The sequence below is a fragment of the Macaca nemestrina genome, chromosome 14 (genome assembly GCF_043159975.1).
Source record: "Macaca nemestrina isolate mMacNem1 chromosome 14, mMacNem.hap1, whole genome shotgun sequence".
Lineage (NCBI taxonomy): Eukaryota > Metazoa > Chordata > Mammalia > Primates > Cercopithecidae > Macaca > Macaca nemestrina.
The window spans coordinates 23,457,964-23,483,507 of NC_092138.1; the positions used below are offsets into that span (position 1 = coordinate 23,457,964).

General features: G+C 37.7%; 1 protein-coding gene across 1 annotated transcript in view; it reads right to left on the reverse strand.

Annotated features, from left to right (window-relative positions):
* Positions 1-23,813, reverse strand: part of LOC105498683 (RAR related orphan receptor B) — a 194,067-nt gene extending 170,254 nt beyond the window's left edge. Inside the window, exon 1 of the mRNA XM_011770940.3 lies at positions 23,122-23,813. Coding sequence (XP_011769242.1) covers positions 23,122-23,128 — 7 coding nt within the window. The 5' untranslated portion in view covers positions 23,129-23,813. The remainder of the gene's footprint in view (positions 1-23,121) is intronic.
* Positions 23,814-25,544: the final 1,731 nt, after the last annotated feature.

Below are 25,544 nucleotides of genomic sequence, written 5' to 3' on the forward strand. Positions count from 1 at the left end.
GCCCCCTGATTTATCCAACTAAAAGGTCGTGGGCTAATCCTTTTGGATTATGGTGAAGGAAAAGAAACACTTTAGTTAATTATAGAATGAGTTTGCATGATTTATCACCCCCAGATCTGTTATGGAAAACTTTCAAGGGATTCAATATACATGTGGTTATTTTTCTGGATGATACTGTTGTTGTTACAGCTGGACTTCACCATCTGAATCATCCTGGGCTTATGATTAGACCCTCAAGTGAAACATTATTTGGAATAAATTATCTTTCCAGAGGGAAAACAAGAGTTTCAGCTCAAGCTTGGTGATTAATGCAGTGGTACAATGAAGTTTTAGTTAATAGCAGGATTTAGAGACCAGGAAGACGCTACGTTCATGTATTTTTCTAGCTGGTAGGGAATGCCGATTGGCTTCTGGTTGCCTAATAAACTAAATACAGGGTTAGCCACATGAAGACGATTGACTCAATTTAACACCTTGACCTGGTTAATTAATCTGTCAAATCACAGAATGTTACCATTTATTTTCATGTCTAACAGACCTGCAATAGTGTGGAGCTATAGATAGGAAATAGACTATAGAATACATAAGACTCTAGGGTTAGTCATAATGGTTAGGTTGTTATCAGGCAAGATGCAAGATCAACAGAACCACAGGCAGGTTCACAATGTGCAGAAAAAAATGCCAGGCCCAGAAATATAAAAGGTATATTAAATTCTTGGTAGCTGTTTGAAGCCAACTTTTAAAAGTTGAACTATTGTATATTATTGCTATCTATCAAATAATAACACAACCAGTTAAGAATCTGGCAATTTATCTCACTATCATCTGAATTTGATAAACAAAAAATGATTTTTAAAAAGAACCTGGTAGATTTGGTATTTATTGCCTTATTTAATTCTTACACCTATTCAGTGATGTAGCTGTCATTGGTATCATATTGGACAGGTGAGGAAACAGATGAAGAGGAGTGGGTAAACGATCCTAGCCGACGCCGAACATAAGTAGGACAGAAAGACACTTATTTTCAGAATTCAAGGTTTTCAAAGTTGTTTTTTGCTTTCAGTCAGTCTGCCTTTTACTACTACACTGCTACAGCCATCCACAAATATAATATGGGCTCTTTACATTAACAACGTTATATTTGTGTGGCAAAATTGCTTATGAATGACTGTTTAGATTTTGTGGCTGCATTAGATGAGAAAGAATAAGAATGTCTAGGTCTGGTCTTATCCCTCCCACTGATTGTCTGGTTAAGCCGCTGATTTTTTTTTCCTTTCTTTTCTTTTTGTACAGCTTTGGAAAAAATGTCTTTCTTCATCGTCTGCGAAATCCTTAAGGGCAGACTTTATTTTTTTTTTACTTCTCTCTCTAAGTCTCTATGTGCTGTTAGCAAAGCGGGCTTTTCGGTTTTCAAGGGTAATATATAGTGCATTATCGTACCTGCCTCTCAGAGGTATTTTAATTGATATGTAGTTAATGAAGGACGTGGTGATGTTCTTAGAAATTGCTGTGAAATGTGAATTAAAAAATGATCAACGGGACTAGTGGGCACAGCTTGTCAGGCATGTTTTTAATTAGCATTTATGTAACTTTCCTATTTCTGGGCATCCTTGGGAAGACACATTTAATTTAAGAAATTAAAAAGGAAAATTTATTTTTCCAAAACGTTTCCTGACCTTCACAGAATAAAAGCCCAGTGAACCCGAGCTTCAGAGACGACAGACTGTCGGGAATTGTAAAGATGATTTGGGCAGTGCATTGTTTGGCGGGAGGAGCCCAGCCTTCCACTAACAGAAAAGTCTACGTCAGCATTTACTTAGAAAATTTCTTTTAAAAGAGTTACAGAAGCAGTCCACAAGTATCAATATTCTCTGTACAAACTCATATCTTTGTTCTATTCTCTTGCTCTTGTGCCGTCTCTCTCTTTTTGAATTTCCTATAAAAGCTAAATTAGGTCTCAAGGGTTCTGCACCACTAAGCAAGGATCTCTTCTAGTCCATTGTGATGGAAGTAAATGTACTCAGGAGAAAGATGTACTTGAAGGGAAGGCTAAAGAATCTCCCTTCATTGAATTCTCCTGTCTCCCACACAACCTATCCACCCTGACTTCTCTAAATACTTCCCGCGTGCATGCGTCTACACACTCCAACTAGCCCTCAGCAAAATTGTGCAGTAGGTAGGATATTTATCTGAAATCAGCACAACCTTTCTGGCCCCATCTCGACTTTGTCAAGAGGGGATGGAACTATCTTTCAAGTTTTCAGGCCTTTGAGCTTTTTCCTCATATCCCTATGAAAATATGTTCTTAGGAAAGGATTCGGTAAACTCATTTACTGGAGTATAAATAAAATCTAGGCTGAATTTCTCTATAAAATATACTTTATCATAGCATTCAAGAACAGCCATACTCTTTTTTTGATATATGTGACCCTTACCTTACTACAGTTCTAATGAATATTGTATTCTTGGTGTATTGTAAGATAATGAGATTATGTAAAAATTAACTGTAATTCTAACAAGTTGGGGAAAAAGCATATTTTAGGGGACAGGTCTACGAGACTTTAAGATCACAAAGGACACTGTAGTTCAGGATTTTGCAATTACATGGTTCTGAGGTAGAATCCCAATGGCACATCTTATATCTGTTTGATTTTGGACGGGTTACCTAGTCTATAACAGCCCCTGCTCCCTCAAAAACTAAAATAACTGAAAACCAATCCTTGTAACAATGTAAGAAAAATTTGATACTGGAGGGCATGAACTTACAGACTTTGAAAGCTGGAAAGTACTCTGGAGACAACCACAGCCCACATTCTCATTCAGAAATGAGGAGGATCGGGGGGCCAAGAGGTGACTTGCACAGGCTCCACAGTTAAGGGTAACAACACGCCTCTTGATTTAAATTCTAGAAGTCTTTCCACGGAACCCCCAGAAGACAGTCTGTCTTTGGTGAGATAGCAAAGTACCACTATGATGGATACTCCTTGCACTTGGGTGTGAGCCACATGTTCTCAAATTAGTTCAGGTTGTCTTAGGGTCAGTTGCAGTGTGTGGTCATTGATGGCAATTTTTTAAATGCCCATTCGGTAGAAAGACATGCTTTCCGATGTTTTTCAACGATCATCCTCTCATTTCACACGTTCAATTTACGGTGCCACGGAGGGAAGCTTTCATCTTATGGATGACTTAAAGAAGAAGATAAATGAGTGCATTTCCCTAGACCACTCACTTAGCTTTGGCTTGACTAGAGTAAGGGAGGTGTACCCTAGAAAGGACCTCTGAGACAAATGAGACAGACCCAGAGGAGCAGGTCAGCTGGAAGCATCTTGCAGCCATACGTCAGTAATGGGGAGGGCAGAGCTGTTAAAAATCTGAATTAGAATCCCAGTTCCTTCAAATACTATCTGGGTAACTGGACAGATGACTTAACCTCTCTGTGCTTCATTTTCTTCACCTGTGACATAGGCATAAAACTACTGCTAATCTCAAGGGTTTATTTTGATGATTAACTGAGGTAATTCACCACAGTACCTTTCACATAGTGAGTGTTCAACAAGAATTACCTAGGATGATGAAGAAGATTTAGACTAATGCCAGGGAATGTGAACCTTATAACTTATTTTTATTTATATTACACATTTGTAATATTTTTTCCAAGATCATTTCTCTCATAGTGACATTTTAAATATAGTTTTTTCTTTTTCTGGAAATTAAACACTAAAAGGTAAAACAACGGTTTTAGGGCAATGCCCACTAGAGTATGGGGCTAGCCTTTTTAAAAAAATACAATTAGATTAAAATGTCTGGTAAGATAATATTTCTGTTTCTGGATTCAAATATAAGTTTGTTTATCAAATGCCTTTTAAACATTACAGCATTAATCTATATAAAACTTTGTATTCGGAAATAGGTTCTGCCTGAGAAAGCAGGTTTTTGACTGCTAACAAGGTGCTAATATCCACACCACCACGCCGTACCTTTCTGCCAACTGACTTGGCTTGTATTTAATTAGACCACAAGATGTTGGACCGAGTATAGTGCAAGTTACATAAGTTTCACAATTTAGATCTCCTGATGTCAGTACCTTTCGTTACAGCAGAAACACCATCGGAATCATGGGAATAAAGGGAATCTTCAAAATGAAATGATGAAGAAAAACATTGATTCATTTGAAGAAAAAAATGAGAGAATTTCAGTTTTTTTAAAAGATGACACGTGCATTTTGCAGGTGTGTATTTGAAAGTAGACTCAGATGAAATTTTGAGTTTTTCTAATGGAAAGCACATTTTTTAGTGGGAGGGAGAGGAAAGGCTCAGCTATTTCAGATTCTTGGAAGAATCTTCAAAAGTTATGTGTAAAATATGAGAAAAAAAATAATAATTAGCTCCCATTGAAAAAGGGGTGAACTCCTTCATAAAATACTCCCCTGAAAGAACAAATCCCCTTCCACAGCTATGTAAAAACCACAATGGGTATAATAATATTCAGTGAGATGGTATGTGAGGAAACATTGCAATTTATATTTGGTAAATGTTGTGTCTATAAATTTTTTCAACCAGATTGTGCTAAACAAATGTAAATAAATATAAGGAAAAAACACCAGACTCAAATCAAGTGTACCAGGTATGTTGGGAACTGTTAGGTGGGAGGGAGGACACTTACTATGAGACAGGTTTTAGGGAGGTAACTGATATGTCAGTTAAGCTGACATTGCTGTCACTGAATGCCAAACCAAGTCCCCAGACCGCCTCTCTGCTTCATGCTTGACTCCTCTTTTTATTCAGTGACCCCTAAATCATTAAGAGGCAAGTTTTAAACACAGGAACAGTCACAGATTTCCTTTTTTCAAAAGTTCAAAAGCTAGGCCCCCAACATTTTTAATTTATCACAGTACAACAAAACTCCTATTTTGACATTTCAGCATCTCTCAATTCTTTCTTCTAATAACCAGATCTCTACTTCCCAGTGAGAACTCCCTTGGAGGCCTATTGTACTGGGGTAATTATACATATATTATAGATGTTAGTCTAAGACTGTCTGAGCCTCAGCTTTCTCATTTGCAATGTAGAGATAACAATACTTCACTTTTTTTGTGTGTGACAATAAAAATTCAAGAACAATGTTAAGCCACTTAGTGAGGGCTAAATATCAGGTGCAATGCTAAGCATGTTGTGATGTTATCTAATTTGATTTAATTCTTACAATGAGCCTATGATGAAGGTATTATTTATCTTCACTTTACAAAAAAAATGAGGCTTAGAGAAATTAAGTAGCATGGTAAGCAGTAGAGGTGGCACTGGCACCTGGACTGCTTTACTTCCATGCCTGAGATTGTAACTAGCCCCTCTAGGAGGTCAAGGACCAAACACAGTATCTGACACATAGGGTAGAGTCAGTGTTACTTCTCTAGCTTATGCTTTGTTTCATTTGGGGTGGTGCACACACATGATTTCTGCTGCCAAGATTTTGTTCCCTCTGTCCTTCCACCTGAAAAGTTTCTCTGTGATTCTTTGCCAATGAAATTCTACACAATTTGAAGGCTTGGCTCAAGTGACTTCTCATAGAGTTCTGCCTAATCACTGGGATATTGATCTTCTTTTTAAGTCATCTAGCTTTTACCAGTTACAGGTGTCATTTGGCAATGCCATAGTATGTTGTACTCTTACTTAACAATTTGCATCTGTCATTTTGCAACATTATAGGTTCACTTTGCAAGAAAAGTGATGGCATTTTGGAATGGTGAGAACACAGACTCAGGAGATAGAGTGCCTGGGTCTGAATTCCAGTTTTGCCATTTACTAGATGTGTGACTTTGGACAAATTACTTAACCTTCCTGTACCTTAGCCTCTTTGTCTATCAAATGGGCCTAATAATAAACACTGTTTAATCACAAATTTGCTGTGAGGATTAACTGAGTTAATATTTATTAGAAGTTAGATGCAAACATGACACGTAAGTGCTTTAATGGTGTTAGTTTGTTGAATAAATAAATTTTCTTCATTGGATCTTTTTCAACAACTATGTAATGCTTACAGCATACTAGGTACAACAGATGTTTGTTGATTTATTAATTGGCCAGGTTTTTATTTACCTTTCCTCATGCATAATGAATTTGAATTTTCAATGACCTATTATGGAGAAGATATAGAGTTGGAGTTGAGGATTCAAGGCTGTCTGACCTCAAGGGGTTCAAAAATATAAAATACAAATATATGAGAAGTTATACTTCAGGGTTAATTAATTATTCAATATTATGTTTAATAATTATTAGTCAATATTATATTGAAATAACTGTATTGAATTATATACAAAATTATATTGAAATAATTGAATACTATAGCTTCATTCTAGTAACTGTGGTCAAGCTGCCTAGTACTTCTAGAAATAGAGCTCCTTGGCCAATATCTAAGCTCAATGAGGTTTACAATTGTCTTATTCTCCTCTATCATTCATTTTACATATATATAATTATATATATTATTAAATATATATTACATAAATATCATTTAGCATATTTTAAATATACTGTTATCCTCTTAAGGCTTAAATGCTTCTACTCATTTATTCAACATTTATTGAGTTTCAGGTTTTGTGCTAGGTGATGGGAATACTAAGTTCAATAAGACATATAACCTGTCTTTAGGGACTTGATAGTCAAGTGTTGGGGTCAGCAAACTACTGCCCACTCCAATTAAGCCTGCCACCTGTTTTTGTAAATAAAGTTTTATTGGAACATTGCCATGATTGTTCATTTACACATTGACTGTGGCTATGTTTGTGCTACTCTGACATTTTATGCTACAAAGTCAGAGAAAAGAGACCACATGGGCCACAAAGTCTAGAATATTTACTATTTGGGGTTTTACATAAAGGTTTGCAGATATGTGGTCTAGCGGAATGTACTGAAGCGTCTCTTTGAGGAGGATACTGTTTTGATTTCAGGGTTGCTAATTCTGAGGTTGGTAGTTATTCACAATTTCTGCAGAAAACTGGCACTTTAAAAAACTTGAGTGAAATAAGCAGTAGCTGTTGTCCAAAGCTTCTCAGATATGATTGTGCCAGGTCATCTAAGAAAAGTTAATGAAGAATGAATTATCATTCTGGGTTCTTTAAAGAGTTTGAAATAGTCATTGCCCAAGTACTTGACTAATGCAGTTTCTAAGTAATAAGAATACCGTGTTAATATGGACCAGAAAAACCATGGCTGAACACTGTGGAACAGGAATCGTGGGACCCACGGCATTCTTTTTTATTTCAGAACTATTGTAAAAGCAGATTACATAGTATATACAATACCACTGCAAAGAATGTAATTTTTGAAGCATTTTAGATTTTATATATTAAAATAGAACTAATGAGTTTCTATTTAAATATACCCATAGAATCTAAATCTCAAAATGTTTTAATAGCCATATCATACATTTGTAAAGAAAATGCATAAACAAACTTTTCTACAGGGATTGTACAATATCTACTTTTCTCCTTGAATTCATGCTTTCACTTCCTGCACATGATTTTATTCTAATGTCTGAATTCTCATGTTTGAAAATCTTTTATTAGTTACTAGGTTATACCTCTCTCCAAGAAAAGTATATATTATAGATTTAACCATTTTTTTCTTCTGTGAACACAAGTTCTGAGTTAAAATTCCTTCTAGATTGAATTATTGTCATTATCACTAGAACACAATTGATAAAAATCACATACATATATTACAAATTTTATATTTATTAGGTCAGTGCAAAAGTTATGGTAGTTTTTGCTGAAGTAATGGCAACAACTGCAATAACTTTTGCATCAACCTAATACTAAATATAATAGTAAATATTAAAATAAAATTTACCTTTTAATGGACCAGAGCAAGGTTTTTTTCTTTCACTTAATTCTGCTACTTTTGCTTGACTATTATTTACTACTAGAATGTAATGGGGTTTCACATCGATTCTATTTATGTTTTGTTTTTAGGAATGCAAGTGTTGAAAAACTTATTCACATAAATATGCAAAGTGGAACTAATTTTGCCATAGCAATTGAACTCACTTCTTTAAACTCATTCTGAGATATATGCGTCAAATCACATAGCATTCACATAGCATTCTATTATCAAAAACTATTTTTAATGACCAATAACTGAGAATTTGAATACATCTTCCTTCAATTTCATTGAAAGTAAACTACCTGACTTGCAAAAGACGATTTTGCCCATTCATTAAAATCACTCATTTTCTCAACGTCAAAATCAATATTTCAAATTGTCTGTTTTTTACTGCAGTGGAAGTTTTCCATGTTGGGAACCATGTACATAATAAGATTTGAAATGAGTGAGAGAGTTCAATCTTTCTTTCGTGGAGTGGAAGTGAGATTATTGTAAAGGGGGAGGCAGAAAAGAGGAAGCAGCTTTCTCAGAGAATACACACAAAAAACTAAGGATCCTAAAATGATTCTATTCAGAAAACGTTCATATAGTCCTCGGGCAACATTTCTCAATCTCAACATTACGGGCATTTTGGACAGGATGGTTCTTTGCTTTGTGGGCTGTCCTGTATATTGCAGGATGTTTAACAGCATTCCTGACCTCTACCTATGGGACGTTAGTCGCATCTTCTTAGTTGTGACAACTCCACATTTTTCTAGATATTGTCATGTATCTCCTGCAGGGCAAAATCACTGCCTGTTTTGAATAACTGCATTAGGGGTGTTAGTACTAATGTATGAAGACTACTTTAGCAGTGAACATCATAATGAATTCTGCCCTATTAAATAGCAATGAGTTTGTAACAGTCTTATGAGCAAATTGAGATTCTTCATTTACCACAGAGTGTAGGAATATTTAAAGCATTCCCACAACTCTGCCAGTGGGAATCCATTCATCATTCATCTTATATTTTGTGAACTGGTATGTATGTGTTTGTATTCTTTAACATCCTTAGGAATTGCAGTCTTGCAGCTTTGTCAGGGGATAGATACAAGCTAGTTTAATAGACACAAATTGAAGGCAAGTGGACTAATTTTTCTGTATGAGTATCCTGATCTTTCCTCTAACATTTAAAATAAATTTCCCCAATTATGAGCCTTTAGAGACAAAAAGAGCAATATTAACCCACTGTTAAAGAATTTAACAAGGCAGAATTCTTCTTTTCTCAATGATGGAAAATGTTTTTTTAAATTCATCTTCTTCTTATTATTATTATCACTTGTATTATTGCTATTTCTAGTACCTATTGTGAATTGTAATATATGATTCTCAAAAAGACCAGACTCTAAGGCCTTGAGAGTATGGCATGGAATTCTATTCACCTGTGTATCTTCAAAACTTAAGATAGTGTCTGGTGCATAATAGATCCTTGATGAATGTTGGATGATGAAGGAAAGAGTAGTTGTGCCAATATCAAATCAGTTAATTGCCATCAAACTTTCAACTTTAACCTTATCATCATACTAGATGACCTCAGGCAAACGGAAGAGCTAAAACACAATGAGTGAAAGATAAAGCATAGCCTTATTACTATGCCAGAGTAATTGAGCATTCATTCACTTTGACACTTTTAAAAAAAATTTTCTTTTGCTATATAGATGAGGCTGGTCTTGAACTCCTGGCCTAGACTTCTTACGCACCAGAACCACAGGCCTGGGCCACTGTGCCTCCCACACTTTGACACTTACAACTGATCTACAGAGACTCTGTGGGAAAATTTGAAAGGATAGAAAAAAGAAGAAGAAGAAGAAAATAGTTTCTAAAATGTTAATATCAAGGGTTGATTTTTAACAGTTTTATGTTTTCTTCAATTGCTCTTTTATGGATTTTTATATAATTTAAGTCATATAGTACAAACAATTTTGCATTTTACTTATTTTTTGTTAGTCTTTATGCTTAGTGGTCAGGATAATGTCCTTTTTGCCCACCATTTTATCCTCAGTACCTAAAATAAATGATTAAGTACATGTAGATATTTAATGCTAGTGAAGTACATTGAATACATCACGAGTATATAATAGTATACACAGTGAATACACCTTACATGAAAGTATGTGGTAAAGAATATTACAACTAAGGTTTTCCTGTATATTGAAAACATCATGGTGAGGCTGCAATACGTTTTTAGGAACAGGTCTTTAGTTATAAAGTCTTTTCTGTGCTTTAGTTTAGTTCTTTGGAAAGATCCCAGAAGGTGAATTACTGGGCTAAAGAGTATGCTATTTTTAAGGGTTTAAGTTACAAGACTGTATCACTATAAATTCCTGCTACAGAATATGAGGGTGTCATCACAACTGCTATTGTTTGACAGGTGAAGATGCTACTCATTCTGTTTGCATTCTTTAATAAGTGAAGTTGAGCTCTTTTTTTCAAATGTTTATTAACCACTTATATTTCCTCCTTTTATAAATCAAATATTTATATTTTTGATTTGGTACAATTTTTTGAAGTGTGGAAACTGCATTTTAAAACTGTTTAAAAAGCGCTCTTTTATATTTTAGAGTTTTCTTTAGTCTGGCTACTCTGGGCACATTCCTATTCATACCTGTCCTGAGTATCTCAAAAGATTGCTGTGTGTGTCATTTAGACAGTGGCTACATAAGCTTATTGAGAACTATGAAGTACGAAACACAGGCAAGAGATTATTATAAATTTTAACTGCTATTACATTTGTAGAGATGAGACTGCGTCTGTCGGCTCCTCTCAGGTTTACATAGTTCCTCTCTTAAATGTTTTCAGAATTTTCCTCAAGAGCAGCTGCAGAACACAGACTGACAGAATTAGTGAATATGAAGAAACATACCACTATATCTAAAACAGAGCAAGCAAAGAAGATATTTTACATGCCGTGAAACAAAGAGGATCACCTGAGATAAGTGTGAAGTCTTTTCAACCTGATATTGTTAAACACAGTAGATACTAAGTATAAGATGAAGAAAAGCCAATGTGGCTCATTTTCTTTCTAATAGCATCTGTGGTCAAATTGAGTCAAGTTGTGGGTGTCAGGACCATTCTATAATACGATCAGTTGGAGTCCTGCAGAATAAATGACAGGGTAGGGTTGGTATTTCAAGCTATGTTTTTTATAGTACAGTTTACATTAAAGAGGCCTGAAAAATCACTAACAGTAGACTAATAACTGTGCTTTAAAGAGTTGCAAATAAACTTCATTTGAAAGCATAAAAATTAACCACATAAATGATAGCTTGATGTAAGGAATATTATGTTTCAGCCAAAATGCAAAACAAATTAAATTGCAATATTGTTAAGGAGGAGCAGAACTCTGCATTTCTTTAGAATTAATGTCAAATTTAATTTTTTTTTCTTTATAATGCTGGGCGCAATTAGACATGGCACCTTCTTAATGTTGTCAAGGTTCTTTCCTTAAGAAAACATCTTATGCTTGTACATGACATAGAAGGATGATAATAGGCCTTTGATATAAATAGTGTGTTGATGAGAGTTCCAGTCTCAGTCAATCAGACAAAATTAATTAAACTCAGGTGGATAAATGGTGGTATACTAGGCTATTAACATAGTTTTTTCATTGAAATGCTTATAGCTGAAGATAGAGAACCTTCCTCTTAACAGGCGTAAAAACTAGAGGAAAGAATTGACAAGCTGAGGGTCAAATGAGTGCATTCACATCACAAACTAAAAGTGTATGTTGGCTATTGAAGGAAGATAAATTTTTTTATTGTCTTCATAGCTATTTCTGACAAAATTGCTGCCTTAAAGTGGATACAGATTCTTAGTGAGGAAAAAAATCTATAAATATCCAATTTTTTCAAAATTTTGAAATCCATATAAAAGAAGATCTGTTTGTTTATAAAATTAAATATTTGGAACTTTCAAGGGAATAATTACGGAAAGATAAAAAATTTACCACTTATACATTGAATTTGTTATTATTTTGACTAGACAGATCCAGTTTAGAATCTATAGATGTTTCCATAATACTTATTTTATTTTAGTTTCTCCTCAGATTGGTAAACGCCATTATCATTATTTTGGGAGTGAAAGCTGTGGAGTGCTATGGTTTACCCAAGGGGATCTTGTGATTAAATAATAGTTTTACTGTATTATTCTCTATTCTTTATGTGGTCAAAACACTGGTGAGAGTTGTGGTAACAAGTTTTATCTTAAGGGCCAGTGCTGGCCAAATGGTAGCAGAGGTTGCATTTGGACTTAGCAAGTATTAATGCCATGATTGATTAGGGATATCTACTATCAATACAGGGGTGGCAAAAAATAGTATGGCAAGAGAGAGAGAGAGCATAGATTAATAAAAATAGAACTGGATTTGGAGGCAGGAACCCTTGTTTCCAGTCAAATTTTGGTATTAGACTCTTTCAACAAATGTCATCGATTTTTCTCATTTAAGAAAACGGGACATAATTAATATTGAACATTTGAGAAATTCAAATGAAACAAATGTTATCTAAGGAATTCCTTAAGACTTTTATAAGAAATGTAGTTTTGTTGTGCTTGAGACTGTTGCCTTGGAGGGTATTGCTTCTTAGACATCATAAGTGTTCAATAGTTAAGATTCGCTGAGTTGCATTTAAACCTTCTTCACTATAGAAGGGGTCACCTACAACTCTGTCAGATATTTCCCTTTACTTTTAAAGCATTATTTTATTTTTTAAAAGTATGTTTTTTACTCTTAATCAGTACACAAATCAACCATGTTAGATAATCTTTCAAAAATCATTAATGAACATAAGGATACAGTACAATTTTGGTGGAAAAAATTCCAAATCAATTTATTTTATTACAAAAGAACACTTTCTAAAACCAATCACATAAATTTTAATTTATTCTGACATGAGCGACAGCCAGAACTTATCTTTGGTAATATTAGTAAACAAAGTAAAAACACAACTGGAAGGGTATTAATGCTCTCTGACTGGGATATTTCTGAGTTGTCCTTGGGATAATTTACTCCAAAAGCTCTTTTCCTTTGGTTCTTAACTTTTTTTTTAATCACAAAAATGAAAGTATATATGCAAGGATAAAAGTGCTTAGAATTAAGCTTATTAAAAAGTAGTCAGCATTTAAGTGGGAAAAAAAGTCAGCATATTGAACTGTTTGTTTTAAATTTAATTTTAGAGCAAACAGATTAATAAGTTGGGATCTTAAAAAATTCTAAATAATTTATTTAAAATATTTTATTTTTGTCAAAAACAAACTATTGCCAAGAAGCATGTACCTTAACGATATGATGTGTTTTTCCTGAACAAATGTTCCTCTATTCTACCAGACTGTGTGGCATTTGCTCATACTCAACAACTGTGGAAATTTGGAACAAGGTTTCTTCTCCTTTCTTTAAAAGTCTTTAATTCCTTTGCATGTGCCAGGCACAATTTATATACAAGTTAACAGGAAATGTTCTGTGTAATAATTTTATTATTTGTCCTGACAATGATAATGAAAGCCAGTTATTCATTAGGAATTCAGTATGTCTAAGTTCTTGAAACTTGTGTGTTATTGTTTAGTTCTGGACTCTGGAATTCAGCAGCTGCTGGATGGTTAAATATGATTTGAGTGTTTATTCTGATTCAAGCTATATGATAAAATTTTTACTTTGGACACTTAGAATATGAGTTTTCATACTAATGCAAATTACAAACCCACATGAAGCCCTATGTGGTCCTTTCCTTGGACAGGTAAAATGACACTTTTTAAATGTAGCCTGTCAAATACAACTGGTTTTACTTATTTTCATTACACTAGGCAAATAAAAATAGTATGTCTGCGTTTCATGTTCTCAGAGCTAATTACCGGCAACAGCACATTTAGATCCTATTTAATAAGATTGTCTTTAAATTGCTTTTTAATGGAAAAACCAAAATAGTGGTTTACTGTTTACTAAGTATGACGCATATTTACATAAAAGCTAGAGTAAAAACACTAGACTCACGTTATATGTAACACTTTAAGTAAAACGACTATTCTCCAAGGGTTTAGCCTCCATTCACCAACCAGAATAGTACACTGGCCCAGGCATAACATGAAGTGGTTGTATGTGTCCATTGTCACACAACCTAGGAACACCAGAGACAAATTGCAGTAAGGGGTGGGGGAATGAGTGTCCAGAAAACTGGTTGTCTTATTAAATAGCTGTGTAATCGAGGCTAGTAAAAGTTACAGGGGCCTTCCAAGCCTTTTTGGAAAAACCTCAGGAAATGGAATCATTCATGCAGTTCTTGAATTCTTCTATTTGCAAGAAAAAAACTGGAAGTACCACAGCCACTATGTTATATGGATATCGTTACAACAGAAGGGCACAATTCCTTCGTCTAATATATTCTATGAATACTCAGCATTTAAAACAATTATTTATGTTTCAAGACTTAAAAGGTATGACTGTGTGGTCTTGCCCACTATGTGGAAATTTGAAGATGAGATTCATGCTAATGCAGGGGGTTATGGCCAAGAGTGACAATTTGGCTGCTTGCAAGTTTCAAATGGAGGCATTTGCTTATGTGAGTTTATCCCAGCTCAGAGCCTCTTTTTCAGCTTGTGGTCTCAGACATTTGATTTTACCAGCGTTTCACAGTAGATCAGACATTAGTATGAGGACCCATGTTAACTCAGTTCACAAGAGCCAATGTCTAAGACCAGAATGACAAACTATCCTTTCGAAATGACAGAGCTTTAACTGAGGACTGTAGTGGACACTTTTCCCAGCCTGATCAGCAACTCACTCACAGTGCTGGGGTGGAACCGGCTAATATTTGCCTCTCACACTCAGGTTTTTATTACTAAGAGTCTCCAGAATTTTCCTTCTTTAAATATGCTGAAGAAAGAGAATAGCTCAAAAGTCAGCAAGAACACTATGTGTTGACTTTATAACTTAATTTTCAGGGTACAGTGTTATATCCAAGTATGTGGAATGGGAGAGTTTAAAGAACATCACTGTGGCCCTCAGATATGGCCTACGTGCTCTATTACTTCAGTGGATTTTATTCTACTTGGTATCTAGTAATCTAAGATACTCTCCAGAGCAGATACCACTACTTTCAGATCATAGCTTGAACATTAAAGAAAATGAAACTCAATATATATCCGCCATTTCCCTTTTTAAAAAATAAATAAGAAATTTCCTTATAAAAACAAATGTATATGGATATTATAAAGTATTTTTACGTTTTCTTTTTCTTGGTGATACTTTTAAAAAAACAAACTATACCCTCTTCCTTACACTGATATTCATCTCACCTTCAATATATTTTCTTTTTGTAATTTAAAAAATTACCTTAAAGGACTTTTTTTTTCAATTGTCACTTGAGAATAATTTTACTACTAAAAGTTTTGAGAGGAGTACTATTATTTGTGCTACATCAGATTATGTTCTTTTTGGGATAGTTCTACTATAAACTCAATTTCACATAACACCAACTATATAAGGCAACTGGGGAGTACAACTAACAGTAATTTAATAGACCTCATTTACGATGAACAAATTAACCCAAAGAGGGAGTTCTACTTTACTTATCTTTAGAGGCCTATCTCAAACATCACTTCCCCTTTGAGAGCTAGTCCGACTTTCTGGTAGCGTCCTTGCCATGTTCCATTGTGCTTTCTCTTTGATCCTAGCTTCGACTATACAGATGACTGTGCTTTATCAACCTGAGCATCCCTGGGGTTCAGGCCTGTACCTTACTTTGGGTGGATGTATCCAATAAGTCTTTAGTAAATAAATATGTGAGTCACATACATTTCTTTTTATATATATGACTGTAAAAGATGACATCATCTTTGAGCTTATTCCTTTTAAAATTAAAACTGAAATATTTTGGGGAAGATGGTATCATTCTTGTACTTGAGAGTATAACTTAATTTGGGCTCCTAAAAATGAGTTGATCAATGAGTTTGACAAAGTTTTCAGAACAGATGAGAATCAAGCTTAGTTGGTTTCAGATAAGGAGAGACATTTGTATTTGAAAATATTAAAACAAAACAAAACAAAATAAAGCTGGTCAGAAAATTAAAATTAAATAAATCTACATTTTTTGCAGCTAATAATACTCATTTATTTCATGCCAAGTTCTGGTTATAAATGCCAAGGCCTTTTTAAAAAGCTCTTGCTGTTTCTTTTTTAAGGATAATTTTGTGCTTAAATTCAGAATACCATTTGTACATCTAATTCAGTCCTAAAATATTGTATATCTCTGGTTGTCACATGATTACAACATAATCTAGTGAAATTCAGTTAATGGTGTAGCAGTCTTTAAAAGAAGAATTCTATATTGAGCAATTGAGTGAGAATTTTTTAAATACACAATTTAAAATTAATTTATTGCAATATTTATTGAAAAAAGCTTTACTATGAGGTAAACTATGTAAGAGTTTTCTTTAAGTGTCCCAAGTTTTTCATATACTCTACAGTGCCAAGATATTTGGTTCATATGAGCACAAAGTAATAAGTAGGGTAGTAAGAAAAGCATAATTTAGTAAACAACCAGATTAATTTGATCTTTCTTTACTGATGTCCGTGATTTTCCTAAATTGGAGAAATATAAGCCAGGACCACATGATATCATAACTAATCACACAAAAAATGACATTAATAAATACCCATTCTAGTAATTTTAATGACAGCATACCCAGCCAGTTAATAAAATATTTACTACGCAGAGGTGAACATGCTTAAGTCAAAGCAAATTACTTTTGTTCTTTTATAAGAGCATATTTTTGAGTAAGATTTTAGCCTCATATTTTGGCAGAGGCAAGATGTTCGGTTTGGGTTTTGTAAAAACTTGCCTGTATCAAGAATATCCTAATGTAAATTTAACACAAAATGTATCATTTAATTATTACTATAAAGTTGTAATCTATTTACAAAATTTATAAAATAACTACTAACCAAGCAGCATGCATGACATATTGAGTATAAAATACTGTACCTTCTAAGTGTTATTTTTTAATGTTTTAAATGCTTACTATGCAAGGTGTACAACAACGTGGGCAGAATATTATTGAATAATTCTCGCTCCTCAGATATGCACTAATAAATTTGCACTTATTACAGAGCCACCAAATCTGGGACTTGAGATATTAATGACCACATAGATATATTTTAGAGGTTACCTGAGCAAGCCAAAAATCTAGGTGGTTTGAAATATACAATAATTTTGTCACATTATGATCATAATATTTCCTTTCATAAGAATCTACCCCCAGTGCCATTAGTTAACCACATGGTTATTATATGTAGCTTGATTCACTATAAATGCCGTTATAACACCTGTGGTTTCCCTCATTAAGAATTGAATGCATGGGGTCAGGGGTTGAAAGGGCAGCATATGCGCTATGAAAGAACTAGTTAACACAGCCTATTATATTGGTGCACTGGTAAATCTCATTTCTATTCATCAGATGATTAGTTCAATCAATATTTATTCCTCTATGCTTCCTTTGTCTTGTGCTACAAAGGAAACATCCTTCAAATTCATGGCATAAACCTTGTTATCTATGAATTTGTTGCTTAATTTGAGAGGGAATATTTTATTTACTTGGCAGTCCTGAATTCTTTGATTCCCTTTCCCTCTAATTATCATTAGGTAGTATAATGGAGTTTTGTGTAGATTATTTATAAATAGATGTTATTAACAGTTTCTTTTTTTATGAGACTCTAGTACCACGTGTATTCATATCTTCCCTTTGAATGCTCTGGAAAGTTGCTTCTGTTTCTCTAAATATGTTTGAGTTTGGAAGTCTGGATTGTGAAAGCAAAGATAAGAATGATTTTCTCTCTCAAATATTCATTCTTCTTGTCTGAGTGGGTGGTTATAGGCACATACATATACATATTGCGTATCAGTGTGTATCAACAGACGCCTCCAAAGACTGCTATTATCTGCTGGGGATTCTGTTAAGTCAGAGATTCTATTCAAAGTAAGATAAATATTTGCAAAAAGCTGTAATTGGAAGATGATTAAAAAATTACAGGAATAATACTTTTTGTTTAGAGTGCTTATTTCATCAAAGGTCATCATTCATTATATCACAAAAGATTTATTTCATTAGTCGGCTTGATTTCTATCCTTTAGATAAGAATAGATAGAATAACAGAACTACATCTAGAATAAAAAACATACATTAACTATTAAGCACAATTTCCATTTCTAATATTTACTTTTCTATATATTTTAACATCACAATAAATGTTTTGTTAATGTTAATTAAACTAATGCCAATATAAATGAAGCCTTTACTTTTTTTTATCTTTGTAGAATAAACACAGAAATAGTTTAGTCTAAAGAAATTATCCTCTCATATTATTACAATGTCACCTCAATCACTAATAACTTTTGCACTCACAACGTATGTGCTCATGAACCTTTGACGTGTTTCAATTTGGCCAGAATTTGACAGTCTTCACTTTGGAATTAATTCTTATTTCCTAATATGTTTACTTGTAAGGCTTAAATTTCACCAATGCACAGTGGCACTGATATTATTGTTCACAATTTTAAGCCTCACTTTATATACAGATTTGCAGAATCCCAGCAGACCCATACATATATAATTTTTTAACTAATGATTTTTAAAGTTATAATGTTAAACTATTAATTGAATGCTATAATATGTACTTTCAATTAGAGGTATATTATTAATTGCAATGGAATAATCTAGTAATGTGCTGTGATTTATACTTTTATATCTTAGAACTACTGTAATGAGAGGTCTAAAAACCATATAGGCCGTCTTGTATTTCTAAAAGGTGAATACAGTTTTATAAAAGGTGATGTCATAGCTGAAAAAGCAATTTACTTATCTTTTTATGTAGAAAAGCTTTGTGTATCAAATCATATTAAATCCCTATTGACAATTGTGTATACACTACTTTTGGGGGAAAAAGTAGGTATTATGAGATTTAAATGTCATTTTCATGAAGACCAACCCAAAAACTTTGTAAATTTTTGGTGTAATAAAATTTTTGTTCCTGTAAAATTAGGTTTCATGGCTTGGAAACACTTCGTTTAAAATATAATCTATGCAAATACACTCCTGAATAGTTGTTTTTATGGCTGATCATAGTTCGGTGTTATCAAATTGCTGCCAGAATAAGTAAATGTTAACATTCATATTTGGTTAAGAGTATAAAATAATGTTTTTATGTATGTTAAATGATCACATAAACCACTTTAATAATGATGCAAAAACTCATCTTTTAGGGATTCTCTAATGAGCAAATGCTATATTGTGGTTGACAGAAAATCCAAAGATTAGTAAGTTTTAAGTAAATGTCAACAAAGGAGTTTTAATCGTGTGTCCCTCAGGTTTATAAAGTTTGCTGCTCAATTTCTTCATCTACATTTTCCTCCTGGTTTCCCAATTTCTGATTGTTAGAAAATATTGAAAAGTAAAAGCCTTGGTGGTAACAATACCTATCCCAGAAGTCCAGTATGTCAAGCACTCCTGTGTCATAATACTTGTTACAAACTCACCCATGATGCTGGGGGAGGAAGGAGGACAGAGTCACTAGAAGGTACCATTTAAGAAAATATTTTATTTTTATGGCTATATATTATTTCATCAATACTTGAAATACAGCTTCAGAATTTCCTTTTAAACTGTTTGAATAATTACGTTTCTTGGAATGAAGACAGAGTACTGATGATTACTTAATGAGCAATTATTAATGGACTACTAACAGAGATGTCCTTCCAGCAATGTTTTTTTAATTGCGGGAGGTGGAATGTTGGTTAGAAATATTTAATTGGAACTTGTGGAGGAAATTAAGAGAGACAACTTGTTTAGGAAATCTAAAGGCTCTGCCAGCAGGACATTCAGAGCTCCATACTTCTGAAGGGCTGCCATACCTCTAAAAGCAAGCCGCCTCTTTTCTAAAGTTTAGCACTTAGTAAAAATTAACTACCTGCAAATAAGAGAGGAATACTAGACTTTCAAAAAGCCAGACCCAATCCTTGTTTATAGCAAGCATAAAACCAGATTTCTAATCCGCCCTAGCGACAATCACCTATTGATTGCGACGACATCTGTGCCCCTGTTTTTGGAAGCGGGGTTTTCCGTGGAGGCAGGACTGAAAACTCCATTTCCGCGCCCCTGTGTAATAAACAGCCCACAGATCTTTCAAGAAGGACCCTTGAAACCCACACCTCAGCTCACTTCTTTCTCACCTAGTGATGGGCCCAATTAAAGGTCCTCCCTTCTGCCTTCAGAAGTTATTCCTTTCAGTAGTGAAATCTACGGAGAAGCCTGTCTGAACTTCTGTGGTACCCTCTCACAGACAAAGGATGAAAGGCTTTGTGCGCCACCAAATACAACCTCCTCCGCCCCAGGCCAGAGTAAGCCACCGCGCTGTGTCCGGGACTCAGTTCAGCCGTGGGGCAGGACAAGGACGTCAAAGATCAGGGACTCTTAACCCCTTTCTTTCCCCGTAGCTTCCCTGGGGATAAAGTCTCTTAAATGCCCTAGGCGGGGGAGGAGTATGGGGGTGGGAATAGGTTTGCTGGATTGGCCCCGAAGGAGACCACTGAATCCCAGATCACCTTTCCATCGCGCAAAGCGCCCTGATTCAGGACAGTTGTCAGCTGCAAACTGTGGAGCCCAGGCGCTAACTAGGACCACCTGGGAATGGAAAGCGCGCGCGTGTGGATGAGGGAAATGGAGTGGGCCCACGGTAAAGCCCAGGTCTAAAACCGTCCCTCTCCCGACAGAGGGTGCTTAGGAGCCCCGCACGAGCGAAAGCTGATTCTTTTCCCGCTTTCACTTCTCAAGTTCACTCTCAAGTTCAACCCCCAACTCCACAAGACGTCAGAGTAGCCTGGATCTTTTCTGAATCCCATTCTTATGGAACAGCCTCTCATACTGCGGAAGGGCACTGTCCGGAGATAATATGAAGAGGTAGTAAAGAAAGACACTAGGGGTCAGGAAAGGGCAACCAGGAAGGGCGATAGAGCGACCTGGCCATCTTTTAAGCTTACATTTTCTCCAGCGCGTTCCCCTAAGGCCGCCTGAGAGCTGCCTCAAATTAGAAGTTGTAAGGGGTCCTCGGACGCCTGGCTAGGCTGGCGCTCTCTGGGATAGGTCTGTGGGCTTAAACTGGTTTTCTCAAGGTAAGCATGAGGACCAGCGCCTGGCTTTCAATCCTTCCAGCTTCTGGAGTCCTCAAAGAGACCGCCGTGGCGAACTGGGACAATCATCTGCAAACTGCTCCTTCAGGAGAGGCTAGATCAAGCTACAACCCACCCCCACCCCGCGCCGCACTCCATTCTACCATGTAAGGAGTGAGCGGCTTTTATGCCCTAGGTCCTAGTGCCGGGTCCGAATTGAGATGGAGCATGGTTTCCAAGAAAGTATGAACCCAGCCACAGGGGGAAAGTTAGAAGGGAAGAAGTGGAGGTACGAACTGGCAGCTCCAGACTGGGACGGGTGAAACCGAAAGAATGGATGGGATGGTGAGATGGGCTAGAAAAGAAAAACAAAAGACTGGGCGTCTCTTACTAAGCCAAGGTTCTCGGCTCGCCAATTGCCCAAGTATAGTTTCTTGAAAGAATTTAGACAGTGGAGCATGTAACCAACCCCCAACCGGTACAATCAGCTGGAGCCAGCGCGCACACACACGGGTGCCCCACTCCCAGCGAGCCGGCCAATCAAGACCATCCCATCAGGACGTCCTTGTTTCTTATCTACAGTCAACCCCCTCCCCCATGGACAATCTCTCTCCGTTCCTTCTTCTCCTTCCCTTTCCTGACACATCTCAGCGTCCAGTCAGCAAACCCTTGAGTTCAGGCTCGGGGCTTACCGCGTGCAGGAGGGAGTGGGAGTGAGACCCGCTGCCTCCTGGGGTGCTCCTCGAGGGGAACAGGGGGAGTGGGTGGGAAAGGATCACAGTCAGTGGAAGGAGGAGACCAGTGATTGTATCCCAACTCTCCCAAGTGCTCCCTGCCTAGACCACCTCTCTCCGAGTCTGGGATGCAGGAAGGTCTGGAGCTGGCCGTTACTAACTTTCTGTTGTCAAGACCCAGGGGTACTTGAGAAGGATAGAGAAGAACCCCCGATGAACAGCGGTGTGGCCAGGAAGAGAGACTGGGGGTGGGGGTGGGTGCCCAGAGCTTGCACAGATCCCCATGTCAGGCGGACACCTGCCTGGCTCTTCAGTAAAAGAGTGAAGAAAGGCCGAGCACAGCGCGAAGGAAACCTGAGGTCTCCAGCAAGGCAGGAGAGGAGACCAAGTGACTCCCCGAAACCCACCCGCCAGCCCTTCGAGAGGCCCAGAGTTCAGCCGGAGCAGGTGGAACGCTACAGTCCCTGGCGCGCATCCCCACAGACCCCAGCTCGCCCGGGGGTCCCGCCGCCGCCAACGCCTGCGACTGCGAGGGTCCTGGCCCGAGGGTGCACCAGCACCTCCTTCCACTACTGGCCCTTTATCTGACAAAAGAGCCGGAGCCCATGGCTCTCTGGCCGTGAGTAGTGTGGCCTTTCCAAGCCTCCAGAACTTTCTCATTACAACTTTTCCAGGGTCGCACTACTCCCTGGGCCGCGCGGGCTCGGGCACGAGGACCTGGCCAGGGCGCAGCGCAGGCACGAAGGCGCGCGCCAGAGAACTGTTCCCTCAGCCGCATCCAGCCTCGCAGCACTGCTCTTCTGCTTGCTATTCCTGCGAAGGGACATGCCTGCTGGCCAGGACGCTAGTGGGCCTCGTAATCTGGCGAGTGTGTGCCCGCGCGTGTCCACCCTGCCCCCGGCCGGTGCGCCCCGCGCGCCCAACCCCGGCCGGCGACCACTGCGCGCGGGGCACTTCCAAACTGCTCCTGTCCAGAGGCATCCCTCTCTCGGCTTTCTCCATCCCGCGTCCGCTTCCGCACCCGAGAGCGACAAGCAAAAATGATGCAGTGCAACTCAAGGACTGGTAGGAACCAAGTAGCCTGTCTCCCCTCTCCAAAAAAGCGCCCTCCCGCGTCCCTCCAGAACTCCCGAAAGGCATCAACACCTTCCCACAACTTTCTACGCCCAGGCCATTTGCAGCCCCACCTGCGAAAGCGAATTCGGGAAGCTGCGCCTGGACAACCTCTTTCCCCTTAGACTGGGTGCCCTCCCCTCCCCCATCTCCCCGTCTGGCTGGAGTTGGCCGGACTCGGGGAGCCTCGGTGCCTGCAGACTCGCTTACCTCGCATGGTGTGGCCGCTCTCCCGCTCCGCGTAGTCATGAAGCTGCTCCCAGCCCGAACCCTGGAGAGCCCAAAAATCCCGCTCAGCACGAGTGAAGAAGGTGGTCGGCGAAGAGCTGCGCTGCCGAGAAAACCATCCCTTTAGGCGGACGCCGTGGCCGCAGGGTGACGTTTGCCGTCGCCGCCGCTATGTTAACAGTTTTGATGTTGGTGGTGACTGTTTTGATGATTGTTTGTTTGTTTGTTTGTTTTCAGGAAGGGTGAAAAAAAATGTTCTGGCTGTCTGGTGCCTGGGTTTTGTTTTGGTTTTGTTTTTCTTTTTCTTTCTCTCCAATGTGCTTGCTTTTTAAAAATGCCACCGCCTCCGGCTCAGAAGATTTCTTTTGTGATCACTTGGACTGAGGAGGAGGAGGAAGGGCAGCAGCAGGAGGAGGAGTTGGTGGTGGTTTTGTTAGTTACAAAGAAGAGGGAGAAGGAGCAAGGGGGAAAAAAGGAAACAGAAAGAAAAGAAAGAAAGGCGGTGTGGATGGCAGAGCATGTGCGTTTTCACATGACATCTGTGCCTGTTAGCGGATCCACAATGTGAATTTTCACTGTTCAGTTACAGGGAGGAAGGGAGCAGCGAGAGAGAAAGAGAGGGGAGAGATGGAGAGAGAGCGCTGAGAGGGGCTTATACGCGAGGGCGGGCTTGGCCGCGACTTCCAGGCCCCGCCTGCTGTCAGCGCAGCCGCCAATCAGCGCCCAGCAGCGCCTGGAGAGGCTGGGACCGCGGGGAGGGGATGCGGTGGAGGCGGGGGGTGGGGCGGGGGCTGGGGATGAGGGATTCCGAGGCGGCCGGGGCTGCGACGGGGAATTGGAGACTGTCCGAACTGGGCAGAGGAGAAGGGCCGACTGGGAAAGTCGGGCAGATCCGCAGGTGACAGGCACTTCCGATTGCAGCAGAGAAGGGGACACTGATCACGGAAAACCTTCGGAGGCAAGAGACGCGGGGCTCCCCGGGTTTCACGTTCGGTCCCTCTCTCGCAACCCCCACGGGCCCAGCAGAGTTAGTTTTGAATTTATGGCAGAGCTTTGCCGAGCGCTGTTTGGGTAAACTTCGGTCTCCGGCAGGGGTTTCCGTGGGCAGGTGGTTTGGGTGTTGGTGGTAGAATAATACAAACCAACTTCCATCACTTTTAGCATAACTAAAATGCAGTCCCATGCAAGTAGCTATCTCCTTCCTTTAAAAACGTCTGTCAGATGCTCCCTGACCCTCTTCTTAAAAAAAAAAAAAAAAAAAAAAAAAAAAAAATTCGTGTATGTGTTCTTTTGTCAGGGAAATTGATTTTTATTAGCATTTGGAGAATCCCATGGAGAGATGGACTACAGGACTGAAGGAAAATAGCTCAAACTGGCGGTGTAGCCACCTTACTAATTCAAGAGAAATGGCTGTTGCTAGAAGGTGTGATTGCAGGGCGCTCTTAGAAAGGTTTTAAAAGGAAGACATTGTTAACTTTAGTTGCTATCAGAAGACATTTACCCTAGTTAGATTGGTAACTGAACATAGATCAACTTATTTGTATTCTTTAGGTGAAAATTGTCATCTATGACCATTTATTTGTATTCTGATAAAAATCTAATACATATATCAAAACTTCCTTTGCAAGTTTTTCCTCCTTAGTTGACAAAATAAGCATATAAATGATTACATCTACTTCCTTCCCAATAGTAGGGAACTTCTTAAATACTTGTGTTAATTGAACACCCTAAAAGATTGGGAGGTGAAAACTTTTGCCTCATTCACTCGGTCTTGAGGCTGGGAGATGTCTACTCATTAGCATACCTGTTGGCACAGCAGGCCTCATCATTACTTAAGTATCCAAATAATTTGATTTTTCCCTGGTATTTATTCATGATATGTCATATAACACAAAGTACAATGTAGAATTGGCAGTTATTTAGTTAATTAGGTCACTCTACACTGCTGAGTAGTTTTTTCCTTCCTGATTAAATAAAAAATGAATTATCTGCTGAATTTTCACCAGTGTGTAAATTGACGTAGCCCTGCTATATGCCATCCCATTTGCAAACCAATGTGTGATTTAGGAAAATTTTAGTATTAAGAGTGAAAGTTGATTGAGTCATTAATTAAATGAAATGAACAAAAGGAAGTTACTGTTCAGAATAGTTATTCCTTTATAAATACCTTTCTCCTAGAATTGTAATTGACACAGTAGTTAATCTTTTAAGATAATATTTAAGGCTCCCTGGTTTTATCATTTTTAATCAAGTAAAATATATTCATCATAACCCCGTTAAAGCTGTACAAAGTTATGCCTAATTTAGTCGCTTCATTAAAAATTACTGAATATAAAATAGTCAAGAAACAAATTGTGACTATATCATTTTAATTTTGCTGCTTCATGCAGAGACACAGGAATATT